Source organism: Chrysoperla carnea, chromosome 5 (genome assembly GCF_905475395.1).
Source record: "Chrysoperla carnea chromosome 5, inChrCarn1.1, whole genome shotgun sequence".
In the NCBI taxonomy this organism is placed as follows: domain Eukaryota; kingdom Metazoa; phylum Arthropoda; class Insecta; order Neuroptera; family Chrysopidae; genus Chrysoperla; species Chrysoperla carnea.
In genome coordinates this window covers 20,204,994-20,223,601 of record NC_058341.1, presented here as the reverse complement: position 1 = coordinate 20,223,601, position 18,608 = coordinate 20,204,994, and the positions used below count along the sequence as shown (strand labels likewise).

Sequence of the window (18,608 nt, the reverse complement as noted above, 5' to 3'; positions counted from 1 at the left end):
CAGTAAAACGGACAACGGAAAATGGACTACTTAGGTGATTTTATGATCACCTATGACCAAATTTTTTTCCTAGTATCAATATTTTTAAGCGTTACAATCTGGGACTAAACTTAATATACTATGTATATTTCATATATACAAGGTATAAAAATATAATAATAATTTAATCATGAACTTCAATTTTATTAATACAATTAATTCTAGCCTTGTACTTGTAGGTTTTAATTTATTACAATTATGATTCAAAAATAAAAATTGTTCGCGTCATAATAGACTTTGTAAGGTCGTTGTCCTGTTTTTTATTGTTGATGATTAATTTGTATTTCATTTACGAAAATCAACCCATTTAATTTGAATAAAAGAACATTTAAAACTTATTAAAAATGAGTGTTTGAAGAAAATATTTGAGACTTACGTTTCAGATTTTGAGAATGAATTCTGTTAGTACTTAGACGAAAATTCAAAGTAAAATTTTTCGATTAGTTTTTGAAATATTGAGTCCTAAAGATTTAGAGAAAATCACGTATAGAAGAAATAACACACAAATGCCATTCATTTCATCACCTTAATTGTATTTTATGGAAAAACGAGTGCCGCTTGTTATAATTTGTTTTATAGGAAAATATTTGTCATGCTTATAATTAATTAATATAAGTTTTCCAAATGAATCTTAAGAAAATTAGCCTTGTTACATAATAAAGCATACCTTTAAAAACACTTCAATATAGGATTTATATATCTTAAAAACGCAAACATTAAAAGCTCAAATCTATAAATTTAATACCGTAAGGAGTATTAAAAAATTTACCTTCTCATAAAGGGCACCTTCTAAGAAACGTTATCTTTTGGGAACGTCCTTAAGTTATTTTAATTGAACGTTTTTTGATTGAAATGTCCAATTGACTATATTTGCAACTATGTAAATTCGAATGCTGTGAATAATTTCGCTTGTTTCAAACGTCAAATATTAGTTTAAAACATTCCATTCATTTAATTTTATTTTTTCAAAAACTCAAAGGATTCGGCACCAAATCGACATAGTGGATTAAATTTCTCATGTCTGTAGCTCTGGCGGAAAGCATTTTGAACACTGGCTCCTCAGTGTAAAGTTGCAAAGAAATATCGCCATGAACGTTCAAACACTTGACTTTTATAAATATATATGTTACAGATGGAATGCCGAATTTGCTGTTTTATATAGCCGTTAGTTGTACAAAAAAAAACTGTTCCGCTATGCAATACAGCTCAAAGACGTTTAGCGGTATTTCATAAATACTTTGCCAAAATTAATAAACGAAAGAAAACCGTGACTTTAAAGATAGTTTGAAAGCAAGTGCGAGGACTTAAAAAAGGCGTGGTTTGTTTGTAACAGTAATTGTTTATTCTTTTTTATTTCATCATGGTCGCCCCATTTTGAATTACGTCTAAACTTGGGTAGTAGTTTTATAAATCGTAGCTCAACAGCAATCCAGTCGAACTAAATTCAGAAGCTACGCGTATCGGAACTTTTTTGTAAAACAACTGATTTAGTAATTTATCTGTGACATTTATACCACTTAACAGATAGTAATATAATATACCTAAGTCTTAACATAATCTAATATTCTCAAATTACTCATGATTGAAGAATATTAAATATAAATTAGCCTATTATAAACTTATTTAAATATTTAAATGAATTTACTTTTCTATTTATCAAACCGTCCATTATTATTCGTCATTCAGTATGTCCTTCATATCTAAATCAAAGTGGCAAGAAAACATTACCTATACTTTTTACTTGAAAGTTCAAGCAAATGAGTTTAAACTCCAGTTTTTCAACGGAGTATTTAAGAGAGAAAAAGTAGTTTTTTAAGAAAACATACTTTGGAAAAAATCGAAATGTAGGAAGTTGTTTAAAAAAAAATGGTAAAGGTGCGAAAAAAAGATAAAAAATAAAAACGAAAAAATGATTTGGATAAAAACAAAAACTAGAAGGTTTTAGAGCTAAAAAAAAAAACGAAAAAAATGAGGCTAACTAAAGTCAAATTCGTTCGAAATTTTACGAGAAAAAAACGGTTTTATCGAGAAAATATCATGTTTTTCGCCATTTATTTTTTCCGCTTGTATCATTCGCAGAAAATTCGTTCTGATCTCAAACTTTTGCTTTAAATGGTATCTTTTTGTAAAATAATATAATGTTTGCGCACAATTTGCAAAATGTAAATCACGATGCATGATGAAATTGTGAATACACAAAAAAACGGTACGGGCAGGGAAATGTGTTCAGCTATTTTTAAAACGCTGTGAAAAAAACAAAAGTTCGTCAATTTTACAAATTACATAATTACAGAAATTGTACTTTCAAGTGAATTATGAATTGTTTTTAACTAAATTAAGTAAATTGTATTTTTAACAACTTAAATTATTAAAATACTTACATAAATTATTATTCAAGGAAATTTACTAAATAAGTAACATAATTGAGTTCTAAATACAAATAGATATTGAGAGAAAATAATGAGCTTTGCTAAGGACTGGAAATACTTCAAGGAAAAGGCTTAAGAGAAATAAAGGAATTTTTATGTTTAAGGAGGGTCCCTCACCAGTAATAGAAAAAATAAATTAGTAGAAAATGATCCAAATTTTTAGTATGTTGTAGTTAACGATACATATTATTAAATAAAAAAAAATTTGGGTATCTTATCGATCAATTAAGAGAGTAATTAATTAATTAAAAATGCACTAAATAACATAGCTAACATAATCATCCTCATATCATGCTATGTTATTTAGTGTATTTTTAATTAATTAATTACTCTCTTAATTGGTCGATAAGATACCCAAATTTTTTTTGGATTTAATAATATGTATCGTTAACTACAACATACTAAAAATTTGGATCATTTTCTACTAATTTATTTTTTTCTATTACTGGTGAGGGAACTTCCTTAAATACAGCAACCAAATGAGCCTCAGGCATACTAACCTAGCCTAACCTAATCTAACCTAACTGAATTCAATGATGGCTCCAGGGAGACAAATAAAATATCTATGCATTTCATTCCGCAGGATAACGTTTTCATTCGTGCTGATTTGCAGGAAAATTCAGTATTTTCCTAAACGCACAACCGGAGAAATATAATAAAACAATAAAAGAAATGTTCATAGATAATAAAATAATAAAATAAATAATGTTAATAATTCACGATTACCTTGTACATTGAATATTCACGTTGGATAAATGATTCAGAACGCATATCAGAAAACAATAAAAAAAATAAATAAAATATCATTCCTAGAAAATAAAAAATCTGATATGAACACCACTTCACTTCCTTGTACGCTTATAAACTATACTAGATGCGTTTTATCGAGGCCAACATTTCAAAAAATAAAGTACATTTTTCAAGCACAAAGTTTAATAGGCAGAATGGATTCGCGGACAGTCTATATATATGTACATATGTATTCTTTGTGGCACACTACAGACCAAACACGTGGGCCGATTTTAATGATTCTTACGATAATCGATTTGTCTTAATCTTGACAGAGTCACTGAAGATATGACAGTAATGAAAAACAACTTTTCCTGGATTTATTGGACAATTTTTATCGAAGAGTGCCTAGATTTCGCAGAAATAGTTATACGAAATAACAATTATGATACGAAAAAACAATTTTGGGTAAAACTTTTCAGTCCATTTTTGCCTAAACTGTACGGTTTGCCAAAAAATGTTTTCTTTTCCAACTTTCTAATTTAAAGTATTCATCTATTGATAGCTACCTAAGCAACCTTCCTTGTGAAAATTGGATCACTGAAAAAATAATCCACACGGCATACGATCGAAGCCTGTGGAATAGCATGTTAGTCAACGTTTGGTGCAACAAAACATGACACTATCATCATCAGTCATCTATCGATTACCAGTTATAGAGTAGAATGAGTTTTTCATTGAGCTTGAAAATCTAGGTAAAGTTTAATGTCCGCGTAAGATCTGCGCCTACACACTCAACATTTTTCGCTTGAACCATTTTCATCTGTATAACGCAATCAAGTTTTTTTAATTTTATTAAATTAATTTTTTGAATTACTCTGTACTGTCATGATTTTGTGTTATTTGATTGAACGAGTTATACCTACAAGGAAGTAAAAACACCAACGCATAGAATGAAGTACTAAATATTATTCGCACCGTGTATGAGTTTTATTGGAGGCGTTTCAATAGTAACGATAACGAGCTTTAATTATAGAATTGTATGAATGCATATATAATTCATTGTATTGCATTTATGGCTTACATTGAAAATTTAATATTATTGTCTCACAAATTTAAATAAATAATTATGATAATTAACATTTGAAAAATAATATTTGTGCAATTTGATTTCTTATTTTCACAATTTTTAATGCATTAAGTTTAATTAAGTCGTGTTTTTCAATAATTTTAATTTGACATTTACTATAACATTCACATGTATAGAATTGCAAATTAGTCATAACAGACTCTTTTATTGCCAAAATTTTTCACTGGAAGCGCTGGCATTGATTTTATTGTCCCTGCCATGACTACGCACACAACGAATACGATTAAATTGAAAAAAATGTAAATAAAACATGCATGCAATTGGTTTATTAGAAAAAAAAAAGTATTGAGTATGGAATGACGTAAATCCTATTTTTAATTACCAATAATAATTGTTTATTGTAATAATTAAACCAGTATTTCTCAACTTGTTTGATGGCCGCTGAACATTTTCTAAGGATATTTTGACCCAAAAATAACGAAAATCATGTTAATTTACCCGCCAGTCTAAAGGATTTCAACATATTGGTGCTTTCAAATTCTTGGATTTAGAATCTCAGAGCTATGAGGGTGAAATCATGAAAATCTTTAATCGGGTCGTATTTTAACTAGGAGCATCGTTTTCGCCGTATCCAAATTAGTCTAAAAACATGGTTTTATCATAATTGGGGATAAATAAATTTTCTCGAATTTTTGCTATTTTTTTAAGGGGTACCCCTTTGAAAAATTTCGAAATTTCCAAAAATATCATTTGGCTCCGATTTTAATGAAAACCAGTTTCTAGGGTCATTTTGACCCAAAAATAACGAAAATCACATTCATTTATCCGCCAGTCTAAAGGTTTTCAAAATATTGCATCCTTCAAATTCTTGGATTTAGAATCTCAGAGCTATGAGGGTGAAATCATGAAAATCTTTAATCGGGTCGTATTTTAACTAGGAGCATCGTTTTCGCCGTATCCAAATTAGTCTAAAAACATGATTTTATCATAATCGGGGATAAATAAATTTTCTCGAATTTTTGCTATTTTTTTAAGGGGTACCCCTTTGAAAAATTTCAAAATTTCCAAATATATCATTTGGCTCCGATTTTAATGAAAACCAGTTTCTAGGGTCATTTTGACCCAAAAATAGCGAAAATCACATTCATTTATCCGCCAGTCTAAAAGATTTCAAAATATTGGATCCTTTAAATTCTTGGATTTTGAATCACAGAGCTATGAGAGTGATATCCTAAAAACCGTTAATCGGATTGTATTTTAACTAGCGGCACAAAAAATACATTTTCTTAAAATTATCTTTAAAAATCAAACTAATATTGTTTCTAATTTTTAATTTCTTATTAAAATTAATACAAAAAAATTTAAACAAAGAATAAAATTTTAAAAAAACTAAACTGAAAAAAACTCATGAATAAGTTAAAACAATATTTATGATGATGTAAGCGGCGAAACACTAAAATATAAAGTTCAAACTTTATTAAAAATAGTAAGAAGCTATATAATTTTTCATTAATTTCGTAAACTAAATAAGTTCTAGAGTTTTAGACCAGACACTTTTTTTTAAAAAAAATTTCATGTCTAATAACCTTGAAAAAATAATTATTATTATTATAAAAATGAAATAAGTATTACATATATTCCAAAAATATTGTATATTTCATGTAATTTGAACTAATAATTATTGTCTAGTTTATTTACAGGATGAGCCAAGAGAAATAATGATAATTTCAGTGGATTTTATTCAGGAAATAATGTCATAGTATACTAAATTATAAGAGAAAAAAATAATTGATGTTGCACAAGTTTCATCAACAACTTTTGTTGCTACAATCGATAGTTTAAGAGTTATAACGATATATAGACAATTAAATTATTAATAACTTTTGTTTACACCACAAAATCGACACACATATTCGTAATCTGCGACCTAAAAACATTCAGAAAACACTGGGTCTACTCATCGCAGTTTTACTTCCTACCAAATTTCTTCTCCCGCGAAAGGACTATATATATAAACATAATATACTAACAAAAGATTCTTTATTTAGAGATTATCTACACTTTTTTATCATATAGTAGAGTAAAAGATGTTACAAATAAAGGAAAATGAAAGAAACCGCTCACATTTGGGTAAAACCTCATGGAATGTGGTTCTTAAGGGTCAAATATCATTAGTAATGCATGAGTTAGTGGTGCAAATGTTTCTATTTGTTAATAACCAATAAATTATTAATTCAATGAAACGGTCAATGTTAATGTTGACTTACAAGATTAATAAATAGGCAACTTGAATTATGTATACGTTAAATATGTATAATAGTTTCCGATTATTTGACAAACACTTAACATTTACGTCATACAAGTTGCCTATTTACTAATTTTTTAAAGTGAACTTTAACATTGATCGTTTCATTGAATTAATAATTTATTTGCACCCGTATATCATGCCTTATTAATGATATTTGACACCAAAGAAAGACATTTCGTCAGGTTTTAGCAAAATGCGAGCGGTTTTTTTCATTTTCTTTATTAGCCAATTTTCGTATCACCTTTTACTGTACTAATATTTGAGATAGAAAGTTCACCGTTATTGTATACAACAAGGAAACATAATTTAATTCAAAATTACAAAAGAGAAACAAGAGATTAGAATGATAAATAAAAAAGAGGCTTAAAACAAGGAATTCCTACTATTATATTATATCACATTTTAGATTAAATTTTAAAATAAGATGTAGTGTCTCTGGTGTCATGTGTGGTCAAAAAATTATTCTTCTATACCGGTTGTTAATCGGTTTCCAATACAGGTAACTAATGCCTTTATTTGTAATTCTGAAACTTTGCACATAGTTTCCCAAGAAACTATTTTATCAAATTTTTTTCGGTGACCAACGGGTTAATTATTTGGGTACTTTTTTCCAAAATAGAAATTCAATATTATCGACGATTGAAATTTCATTTCTGCCGATTCGTATAAAATCACTCACGGTACAATCCAACACTTAGTTTGGCCGGTAAATCCCATTTTCGGTAAAGTTTGCAACATACATGTGAGTTTCATAGCTGTAACCAAAAGTGCGGTATCAAAAATCGTATCGACGAACTTGCTAGCGCCACGCCGTGGCAATGAAGATACTACTTGAAGTAAAATTAACATAATTATATAATATTACTTCCCTTTTGTCATTTGTGAAAACACCGCCCTTTATATACCTAATTTATCTCTTTCTCGTTTCCTCTAAGTTTATTTGTTTGTAGAGTTTTCAGGAATTCATAATTTTTCATGTCAAAACAAACGAGTTTGTTTTTGATAGCATTCACATTTATTTGAAAACATTTTCATATGAAAATTTAATTACAATGTAAAGACAGACAGCCAGCTAGACTAAAGGAAAAACCACACGATAAGTTCGATCAATGAAAAGAGAATCAGAATAAAAAAAATTGGAAATTTTTGGGATTATGTATACGAATTGAAATAACAGTAAATCATTGAATTTGACATTCAAATTTAGCTTAGCCAGTTTTTTACCCCATATGTATATATAATATATCAAGGTATACTAAATTTAGTCCCCAGTTTGTAACGCTTAAAAATATTGATGTTACAAACAAAATTTTTGTATGGGTGTTAGTAAAATCACCAAATTAGTCGATTTCCGGCTGTCCATCTGTCTGTGGACACGATAACTCAAATGAAATGAGATATCAAGCTGAAATTTTTATAGAGCAACATAGATCATTTGAGTCTTGGGTCTGCAGGACCCATCTTGTTAATCGTTCTTGTAAATCTTGTAAAAAATGATCCTTATAACATATCAACAACTCTTGTTTTAAGCAGTTTTTCGTAAACGTCATTGTTTATCCGTGAGGGCGGAAATTATGAAAATTTGCAGGTAGCTTCAACTGGTGCCCTTTTTAAACTTGAAAAACGAAAAAAAAATCTAGCAAATACTTAATTTTTGAAGTTTTTATGGTGGCTGATAGGCTTTTCACATTTGACTGTTTCTGTGGAGGGAAGAAGAGATACACAAAAATTGGACTAATAGGATTTCCGACAATAACCGGAATATTAATTTCTAAGCTTTTCTGAACAAGAATCAATTGACAAAATGTGGTTCTCACCTTTTGCAAACTCGACTCAATCTAGAGCGCCTGCTCTAAGTAGTATTTAACACATTGTTATCGTGTGTAGTCTCCTTTACCCATAGATATAATTCGTGTTCATATCTATACTAAAATAATATTTATCAAATGCATTCAATTCAACCTTTAATTATATAGTATTATAGTTTAATATTACTAATGTATCATATACAGTGCGTATCAAAATGATTACATGTTATGTAACACATCTAACGACAAAGATCATACTAATAAAGAACAATTGAGTGAAAACAAACAATTGATTGAGTTAATTGTTGAAATGCCATTGTATAGACTATGTTGATAAAACTTACCCATTACACAAACATACATAACTGATAATCCCATATTAATACATATAAAATTTACATCTAATGTGTGCCTTCGTGAGTAAACAGTGATGCTTACAAAAAAATGTTTCAAACAAAAGTTGTTTATTTTTTTATAAGGAACATTTTTTACATTTTAACTTTTGTTTTATCTCTAACGGTTTACAAGATTGGTCTTACGGACCCAAGACACAATTGACCTATATTGCTCATTTACAAACTCAACCTCACTTTTTACGTATTGAGTGCGCTGTAAAAATTTCAGCTTGATATCTTTTTTCGTTTTTGAGTTATCGTGTTCACAGACGGACGGACAGAAAACCGAAAAGTGATTAATTAGATGATTCTATGAACATCTAAACCAAAATCTGTTCATCGGCTTAGAAACTAAGATGCCACAAATTAATCGATCAGATCTGATTTAGTGTCGGGGATTTCTTTAAATTTTTATATGTTTTTTATCTGATGAACGAAACTAGTCAGCAGGTAGATACCCAACTAATTTAGTAAATTTCTAATGCAAAACAAACAATAATGCAAACTTTATATCTAACCTAGAAAGTTTAATTCACACATTAAGTTATATTTATTTATACAAAATTGAGTTAGAAATAAACTTCGACATACATACATATTGAAAAGTTTTCTATGAAAATAAATTGTATTGTTATTACTATATAACAAGTGAAAACAAACAATTGACTAAGTTAATTGTTGAAATATCATGTAAAGATAGTGTTTAAACACTAATTTAAAGGGTAAATAATAGGTACCTGTATATACATACTATATAATATTTCTAAGCTAATTTGCGCTCTCACGGGTAAACTGTGATGTTTACAAAAAAATGTTTCAAACAAAAGGCGTTATTTTTTTATAAGGAACATTTTTTACATGTAGCCTTTCGTTATATCTCAAACGGTTTACAAGATGGGTCCTACGGATCCAAGACCTTAACCTGCGATGCTCATTTACGAACACTTTTTACGTCCTAAGCACGCTTGATATCTGTTTTTGTTTTTGAGTTATCGTGTCGACGATTTTATGAACACCATACCAAAATTTTGTTAGTATCATCAATATTTTTAATCGTTACAAACTTGGAACTAAACTTAGTATACCTTGATATATTTTTCATATATATATGGTATAAAAACTTTTCCATTCGTTGCACAAGTATTGTTTTATTATTCATATACGTAAACACTTTTTGTCTAACACACACATGTTGCCATGTCATATATAATATATAATCGTATTTACAATCGTAAGTTATCGATTTAAAAAAAATAAAATAAATATGATATAAATAAAATGTGGAGAACTAAGGAAAATATAAAAATGTATGATGATTCAGCAAGATTATCTTTTATAAATATTTATTTTTACCTTTATTCGCGATAAGGAGTGGGACTAAACAATTTTAAACACTAAGAAAACAAACAAATTGAAGTCTTCATACAGACATGAGAGAGCGCTGCAGAATTGGGACTGGCGATAAATGTAGAAAAGACTGTATTCATGAAGATCTCAGCCTCACAAGACCGGAGGACAATGGAAGATCTAGTCATAGATGGTTTAGTGTATAAATCGGTAGTGCAATTCAAATATCTTGGAGAACAGGTGAGCAACGAGGGCAGAATGAATTCCGCCATAAGTTATAGTAGGGGAGCCCAAGAGGGGATTTTGGGATTTACTAAAGCGCGGCAGATTAACATACAGGGAGGAACCTAGTACCCCATTAAATACCTCCACTAAGTATTAGCCCCGTATATGTGGCCGCGCGTCAAGGATAAAGGATCAGATTAGTAAAAAAAAATTGATCATCTGAAATTCTCGAGCGCGTCAGATTAAGGTAGGGTAAGTTAGTTATATGCTAAAAAGTGTATATTCCACTAATCTGACAATTTTCGATTGACGATAAGAAGTAGGTGGGTTACAAACTTGTAAAAAAAAAACGTCATCTCGACTTTCTCGAGCGTGGCTAAATTTTTTTTTATTTTGAAGGTAATAATTCAACGTTCACAAATAATATATAATCTGACGATTTCCGTAAGCCGAAGTAAGGAAAAATAATCGATAAAGTTTAATGCATGCAGCTACGTGATGCCGGTATTCCCCTTCTCGCGTTTCTATTCCTCTCTCACTCTTTCTCTATCTATGACTCTCTCACTCCGTCCCCACTTTGGGTTCTGTTGCCATGACGCCATGACAGCTGATTGCACAGATGGTTTTGTTTACAACGTATTTGTAACGCCTGAAATTATTTTGCGATTTTGATGTTTATTATGTGAATTAAAATTTGAAAAAAAGTTACTATGAGTGACATTAATGTAAAGTGTGTGTTTTGTGGTGAAACTAATTTACAAAAAACTGTCAAAATACAAAAATACAAAAAAAAATTCTTTCCATTGTCAGTTTAGGCGAATCCCTCCAGATAATCGTCAGATTATGAGACAGCACGTTTAAGATATATAAATGAACCATATATATCTTAATCTGACGCGCTCGAGTATTTCAAAATGGCGATTTTTTTTTGCACATTCTTATAATGGCTGCGAGTTTAGGTCACATCCAAATCGTCAGATTATTATATAAGAGCCTTCTTTTAGGTTCACTTAACATCCCCTTTGAAAATCTGACGCGCTCGATTAAATTTTTTTTGTTTCCGTTTTCAACCCTTACGCGCGACCACCCCCATCATGGAAACAATCAGATTAACATACGTATGTTTTCAAAAAAACGTAGGACATGGATGCTATTAATATCTGATGCGCTCGAGTATGTCCATGCAACTGTTTTTTTTTACATTTTTGAAAATTTATAGCCGCTCCCCCCACCGATGAAAGTGTATATATTATATGATATTTTTTTCTTCTTATCATCTAAGCTTCGCAATCCAATAGGTCTCTTCGACGCTCGAGTAAATCCCGATTTAGCATCCTTGGCTCCCCTACTATTAAAGGTTGCAGAGTGTCAGGGCATGCTTTGCAAATCTAAGTCTCCTGAAGAACAAACTTATTTCACGCAAGACTAAACTGATCATTTACTATACGCTGATTTGACCCATTATAGTATATGGCAGTGAAAGGTAGACCCCGAAATAAGAAGACCAGGAGAAAATAAGAAGATTTAAACGAAAAATCATAAGAAGCATAGACTCATATTTTTCAAACACAATAAATTATTTGCTGTGAACTATTATCTACAAAAAATCTTTGCGTTTCTGTAATTTTTTATGTATTTATTTTTAACTTTGTAAAGAATGTTTGTAATGTGTTATATTAATAAATTTATCTACTGACGATGGTTACGTTGCAATCGAAATATCGATATTTAGTGATATGTAATCGATTATCGTGGCATTTATTTCAATAACCATATGTCTCAACTTAAAGTCAACAAAAATTCATTCTTACATGTTTCTAGTGCCATTTTAGGGTTCCGTACCGGATAACTACTAGAAAAGAGGTGATGATATTCTAACGGATGAGTACACTTTCGTGAAACATAGCTAAGACAACTGTCGATAAAATTTCTTTTTCAAACAAACAACCATAATCAAAATCGGTTCTTTAGGATCACGATCCCACAAACATCTATTTAGATCTGATTTTGTATTGGGGGGTCTCTTCAAATTTTGAATATAAGTGATATTGTTAATACTAGCTTATAATATACTCAAATGAAATAAGTATCTGTTTTGGTAAAAAAATTTTATAGAGTGCTTCTCCGACTAGTCTATTATTATTATTATCATTTTTTCAAGTAATTACCATAAAAAATAAATTTAAATAAAAAAAACTTAGTAGCGAGAAATATTGACACGATATTGAAAATAATAATTTTTATTAAAAGTAATTTACTTGAATATTTAAGTAGTCATAAAAGTATAATGATTATAAATTTCACGTAAATCGGGCACTTTTTTTTTATGTAACAGCGCCCCTCACGGGTAAACAGTGAATTTTTCGAAAAAATTTTTAAAACAAAAGTTGTTTATTTTTTGATAAGGAACATTTTTTACATTTAAACTTTTGTTCTATCTCTAACGATTTAGAAGATGAGTCCTACGGACCTAAGACCCAGTTGACCTATGTTGATCATTTACGAAGTCGAGCTCACTTTTTACGCCTTGAACACGCTATAAAAATTTCAGCTGGATATCTCGTTGACAGACAGACAGACAGACAACCGGAAATGGACTAATTAGGTGATTTTATGAACACCTATATCAAAATTTTGTTCGTCGAATCAATATTTTTAAACGTTACAACCATAAGACTAAACTTAGTATACCTTGATATATTTTATATATAGGTACATGGTATAAAAATGAGCTTAGAAAAAAAATTTTCAAGGAAAACCTTTTTTGCGATAAATAAAAAGAAACTGCATTCCTCCTAAAAAGGAGTACAATTTTTCGTTCCCTTTTTGAAGTTGAAGAAGTAGAAAGTTTTTTTTCCACCTTTAACAACACCTTTATACTCTGGTGTACCGAAGACGTGTGTTACTGTGTATTATGACCTCCTATATTTCAGAAACCCTAATTTTTTGGACTTTGAACTTTAAATCTACTCATCAAGAGTTACTAAATCCATAATTTCAAAAAATTTTATCGAACTCTTATCCTTAATACAGTAGAACCTCGATAAGTTAAAGTCCAAGGGAAACACAAAATATTTTAAGTTATAGAGGTTTTAAGTTATCAAGGGTCTATGTTAGGTAAAGGTTAATATAGAGCTATGTATGTACATGTTTCTACGTACCCTAGTTAATATAGAGGTATGTACAGTAGAATCTCGATAACTTAAACCTCGGTAACATAAAAACCTCTGTTACTTCAAAAAATACTGTGTTCCCTTCCCATCAGAGCCCAAAACCTCTATAACTTAAAATACGCAACCTCTATAACTTAAATAAATAATCTCTGTATAGGCCCTCAGTAACTACATAGAAATATGTACATACCTCTATATTAACTAGCGTACATAGAAACATGTACATACCTCTATATTAACCTTTACCTAACATAGACACTTGATAACTTAAAACCTCTATAACTTAAAATAGTTTGTGTTTCCCTTGGACTTTAACTTATCGAGATTCTACTGTACATGTTTCTATGTAGTTACTCAGGGCCTATACAGAGATTATTTATTTAAGTTATAGAGGTTGCGTATTTTAAGTTATAGAGGTTTTGGGCTCTGATGGGAAGTGAACACAGTATTTTTTGAAGTAACAGAGGTTTTTATGTTACCGAGGTTTAAGTTATCGAGGTTCTACTGTATTTACTTATTTAAATTGGAAAAATTGGTAAAAAATGCCTAATTAACTTTCTATCTGAGAATATAGAAGGTAGATAGAATAGAATATGGAAAGTAGATAAAGTAAATTGGAATTAGAACAGAAAATATAATTTATGTAATTTATCATTACCTATATTATTTTTGTTATTATTACAATTTCGAGTATCGTATAAATATTTCAAATATTATTATAATTTTGATATTAATAATATTTATGATGGAAGGAGGCAAAAGGAATGTAAATGGTACTATTGATTGATTGAGCATTGGAAAAAGCTCACATGATTTTATTTAAATTAAATGTATGTATTGGGTTTCCCAGTAGACATAACATATATTTAGTTGTATACAGTGTCGGATTTAGGCAGTTTTTTCTTAACGTATCCACCTTCACGTTCCATACATGTAAATTGTTATTTTACAAAATGCTTTAAATATATTCCCACATTTCTCCCGAGTGATTTCTTGAACCGTTTCCCTTATTACCTGTTCTATAATGATCTACATTTCTAAACGACTATTAACATACCTATCAAACTTTTTCAATTTGTGGACACATTCGACGCCAAAATTGAATAACTGAATGTTAATATTTTCGAAAACAGAGAGAAAAATCTTCCATATGGAGCTAACTTAAGTAGACACGCTGTATATATTTATGGACACTGTGTATAAGAATATCTACATCGCGCTTCTTGTAAGCAAGAACAAAGCCTCTTTCATGGAGTAAAAACAGATTAAAATATAAAAATATGAAATATTTGAAATATTTTTAATTTAATTATTAACTACTTTAAAATATTTTAATAAAAAATTTAATTAACACTGTTTTATGTTGTTATCATTGACATTTATATCAGGTACAAAATAAATTCTCTGGTGATAATGTATAGGTAATAACTTTATTACATTACCGTTATAAATAGCGGCCATGTATTTATAAACGAGGGGATAAATTATAGATAAAGAAAAGTCTAAATGTTCCACCGTACACTCATTGTGACGCTATGGTACAATGACCTTACGAACCCTCGAAAAACAGAAATAAACAATCGACCACATTCTTGAAAACTATTAGAGCTAGGTTAATTTTGATCACAAATTTGAAAAGTATGACCCAAATTTAGTAGGATTACATACTTGGTTTATCAAAATTGGATAAAATTTGAATGTGATAGAGCAAAATTAAATTTTTTGGATTCTGATGACGTCATAAAGTTAATAAATTTTATTTTTTGATAACACAGGCAAATTTAATCCAATCTTATTGGAATTTTTTTTGAAACCTACTAATTTTGGGTCATTCTTTTCAGCTGTGATGTTAATTTTTCGCTAGCTATCACTTGTATGCTTCATTCCGAGACCAGGACTCCACAATCTTAAAACCTATTGGAGCTAGGTTAATTTTGATCACAAATTTGAAAAGTATGACCCAAATTTAGTAGGATTACATACTTGGTTTATCAAAATCGGATAAAATTTGAATGTGATAGAGCAAAATTAAATTTTTTGGATTCTGATGACGTCATAAAGTTAAAAAATTTTATTTTTTTGGTATCACAGGCAAAATTTATCCGATCTTATTGGAATTTTTTTTGAAACCCACTAATTTTTGGTCATTCTTTTCAGCTGTGATGTTAATTTTTCGCTAGCTATCACTTGTATGCTTAATTCCGGGACCAGGACTCTACTTTCTTAAAATCTATTAGAGCTAGGTTAATTTTGATCACAAATTTGAAAAGTATGACCCAAGTTTAGTAGGATTACATACTTGGTTTATCAAAATCGGATAAAATTTGAATATGATAGAGCAAAATTAAATTTTTTGGATTCTGATGACGTCATAAAGTTAAAAAATTTTATTTTTTTGATAACACAGGCAAATTTGATCCGATCTTATTGGAATTTTTTTTGAAACCCACTAATTTTTTGTCATTCTTTTCAGGTGTGATGTCAATTTTTCGCTAGCTATCACTTATATGCTTAATTCCTGGACCAGGACTCCACATACTTGAAACCTATTAGACCTAGGTTAATTTTGATCACAAATTTGAAAAGTATGACAATAGTTTTAACACAATTCTATCATTTAATAATAGGACATCCTCTTATACTAAAAAGTAAGTTATACTAAAAAATTAAAATAAAATGAATAATTAATAACTGAACAATGAATTTACCTTTTTCGTACGAATTTTATATGCTAAAGATGTAGCTGATTCCAATAAAATTAAATCCTTAATTGGTGGCATAGATTCTCCAGGACCACGATATATTAAATGTAATAAACCACGTATCACAAATTCAATAATACCATGTATTACACGTATCACTGTTTTTTTAAATTTTTTCACTTTACTTTCATTTTTCTTTTGATTATTATTTTGTGGATTTATTAAATCATCAAGTTTATTTTTGGACGTCATTTTATTGATTATTATTTTTGTTTTTGACACTTTCGTTTTGAAAATTTTTAAAAATTTCTTATAATTTTTGGCACTTTTGGAAATTATCTCTGCTATTCAGAATATCTAGAAAGAAATGGAATAAAATATGTTAAAATCTAGAAATAACATTCAAAGATGATTATATGAGCTCTTTTTTCGCAACTCAGTAATTGTTTTTAAATAGCATTTGTCTGAAAATTTGTCCCTTTTGATTTAATTAGATTTTAAGAATGATCAAATATATTCTTTTACTAGCTGACCCAACAGACGTTGTCCTATCTTATGACCCAGTGAACTTCGTTTCTTATAATACTTTTTTCATAAAACCTGTATTGAACTACGAGTTTAAATAGATGTCTCTAACCCATCATATTGGGAGAGGAGTTTCACACAGAAAATCTTGTGATGGTCGCTTCGTTTAACTTTATTTGGTTCTAATAAAATTCGTCACCAGACAGTATACACCACTGTTTCCTAGTTATGAATTACACTCAAGAAATGCATAGGTCTAAGGACTCTACGGCTGCTGAGGACACGGTTGCACCAGCTTTGTATCATTAAACAAAATTATCTTCATATTTTTATTATCAAAACAAATTTACAAATTTTATCCAAATTTTTGTGTACTTTATATAAGTCAAAGTCCCTCATACATGATATTATTACTAGCTTTTGTCATCTTAACACATTATACCACTTAACATATGAGGAAAAGACTGTTGTACACTTCAATGAATTAACGCACATTATGTATTTTCATTTAAATTGAATTATTCAACGTCCTACATCGTATATCTAGAAGACCCGGGTTCGATTCTTGACTTCTATGTAATTTATGCGTTTCTTTTCTATTTGCTTAAATCAAAATGCTCTTGTTTCTTAGTGCCGCCTGTATAAAACAAATTATATTTGGGTCATAAAATAATGTAAATCATAATTTTTTGGAGCCCACACTCATTTTTCATATATATGACTTACATAGATAATTGCAGATAGACAGTGAACTAAAAATGATGACATGAGTTATTATCAGATATGACTCGCCAAAAATTGTTTTCAATAAACTTGTCCTAATTTTTGTTAAATAACAGATTATAAAATTCTTTGTTATTTCTTGAAAACAAAAACTTTATTTAGAACTTTAGTCCAGGCGCTACTATAATTTTATTAAAATGTGTTATTTTTATAAGCTTCAATTTGTGACTTGCAACGTTAGTATAAATACAGGGTATTCCATAAGTTTGAGAACCCTTCCTCTGAATTTTAGAAAATAATTACTGAAAAAAAGACAAAAGTTGTGGGGTTTCGCTCGTACAATCTAATGGTGGTCTGGGATTTGACCTTCACCTTAACTATGAGGTCAGTTCAAGCCATAGACAAATAAGGTAATCGATAATTTCTTTAATTCTCAAGTTCATTTTATTCTTGGACACTTTTAATCAATCTTTTGGATAGTTATTACTGCGAATGTCTACATTCTTTTATTTTTTTAATGCCTTTGTTCTCAATGTTTTTCTTTATTTAACCTCAAAAAACGCACTATTACACAAGAGTAGAAATTTAAAAAATGGGCTGTTGAATAGGGTTAGTCAACAACTCAACTCAATTTCCCTTATTATTTAAATTTTAGGTGAAAGTCTTATGACTCTTGTAAAAACGCGTTCTTTCTTCGTTAATGAGATTTTTCAATCTTCAATTACATACGTTCTGATCTTGTGGTTCTTTGACACGCAACTTTTAAAATCATTGAAGCAAAACTAACGCAATAACTACAGAATGTCAACAAAAAAAATATATTCAAATTTTTTACAGAGTGTCCCAAATAAGTGAATTATAAATGAAATAACTTTATTCTGAAACATTTCCATTTTATAGGATAGGTTAAATAGATATTACCTACACAAGCCATAAAAAAAAGACAACTGATTAAATTTTACACACTTTGTGGATAAAATCACAAAATTGATAATAATTCCCAGCAAGATGAGCCAAAGTGCTTCAAACAAGAAGGTTATGAGTTCGAGTTCAAAATGTGTACCTTATTTTCAACGTTGATGGTTATTTTTTGTTATAACTTCATGAATGTAGAC

At 29.4% G+C, this 18,608-nt stretch overlaps 1 protein-coding gene across 1 annotated transcript in view; it reads right to left on the bottom strand.

Annotated features, from left to right (window-relative positions):
• LOC123300671 (fatty-acid amide hydrolase 2) overlaps positions 1–16,512 on the bottom strand; it is a 32,211-nt gene extending 15,699 nt beyond the window's left edge. Inside the window, exon 1 of the mRNA XM_044883280.1 lies at positions 16,252–16,512. Within this exon, the coding sequence (XP_044739215.1) occupies positions 16,252–16,497 (246 nt within the window). The 5' untranslated portion in view covers positions 16,498–16,512. The remainder of the gene's footprint in view (positions 1–16,251) is intronic.
• Between the last annotated feature and the right edge of the window lie 2,096 nt (positions 16,513–18,608).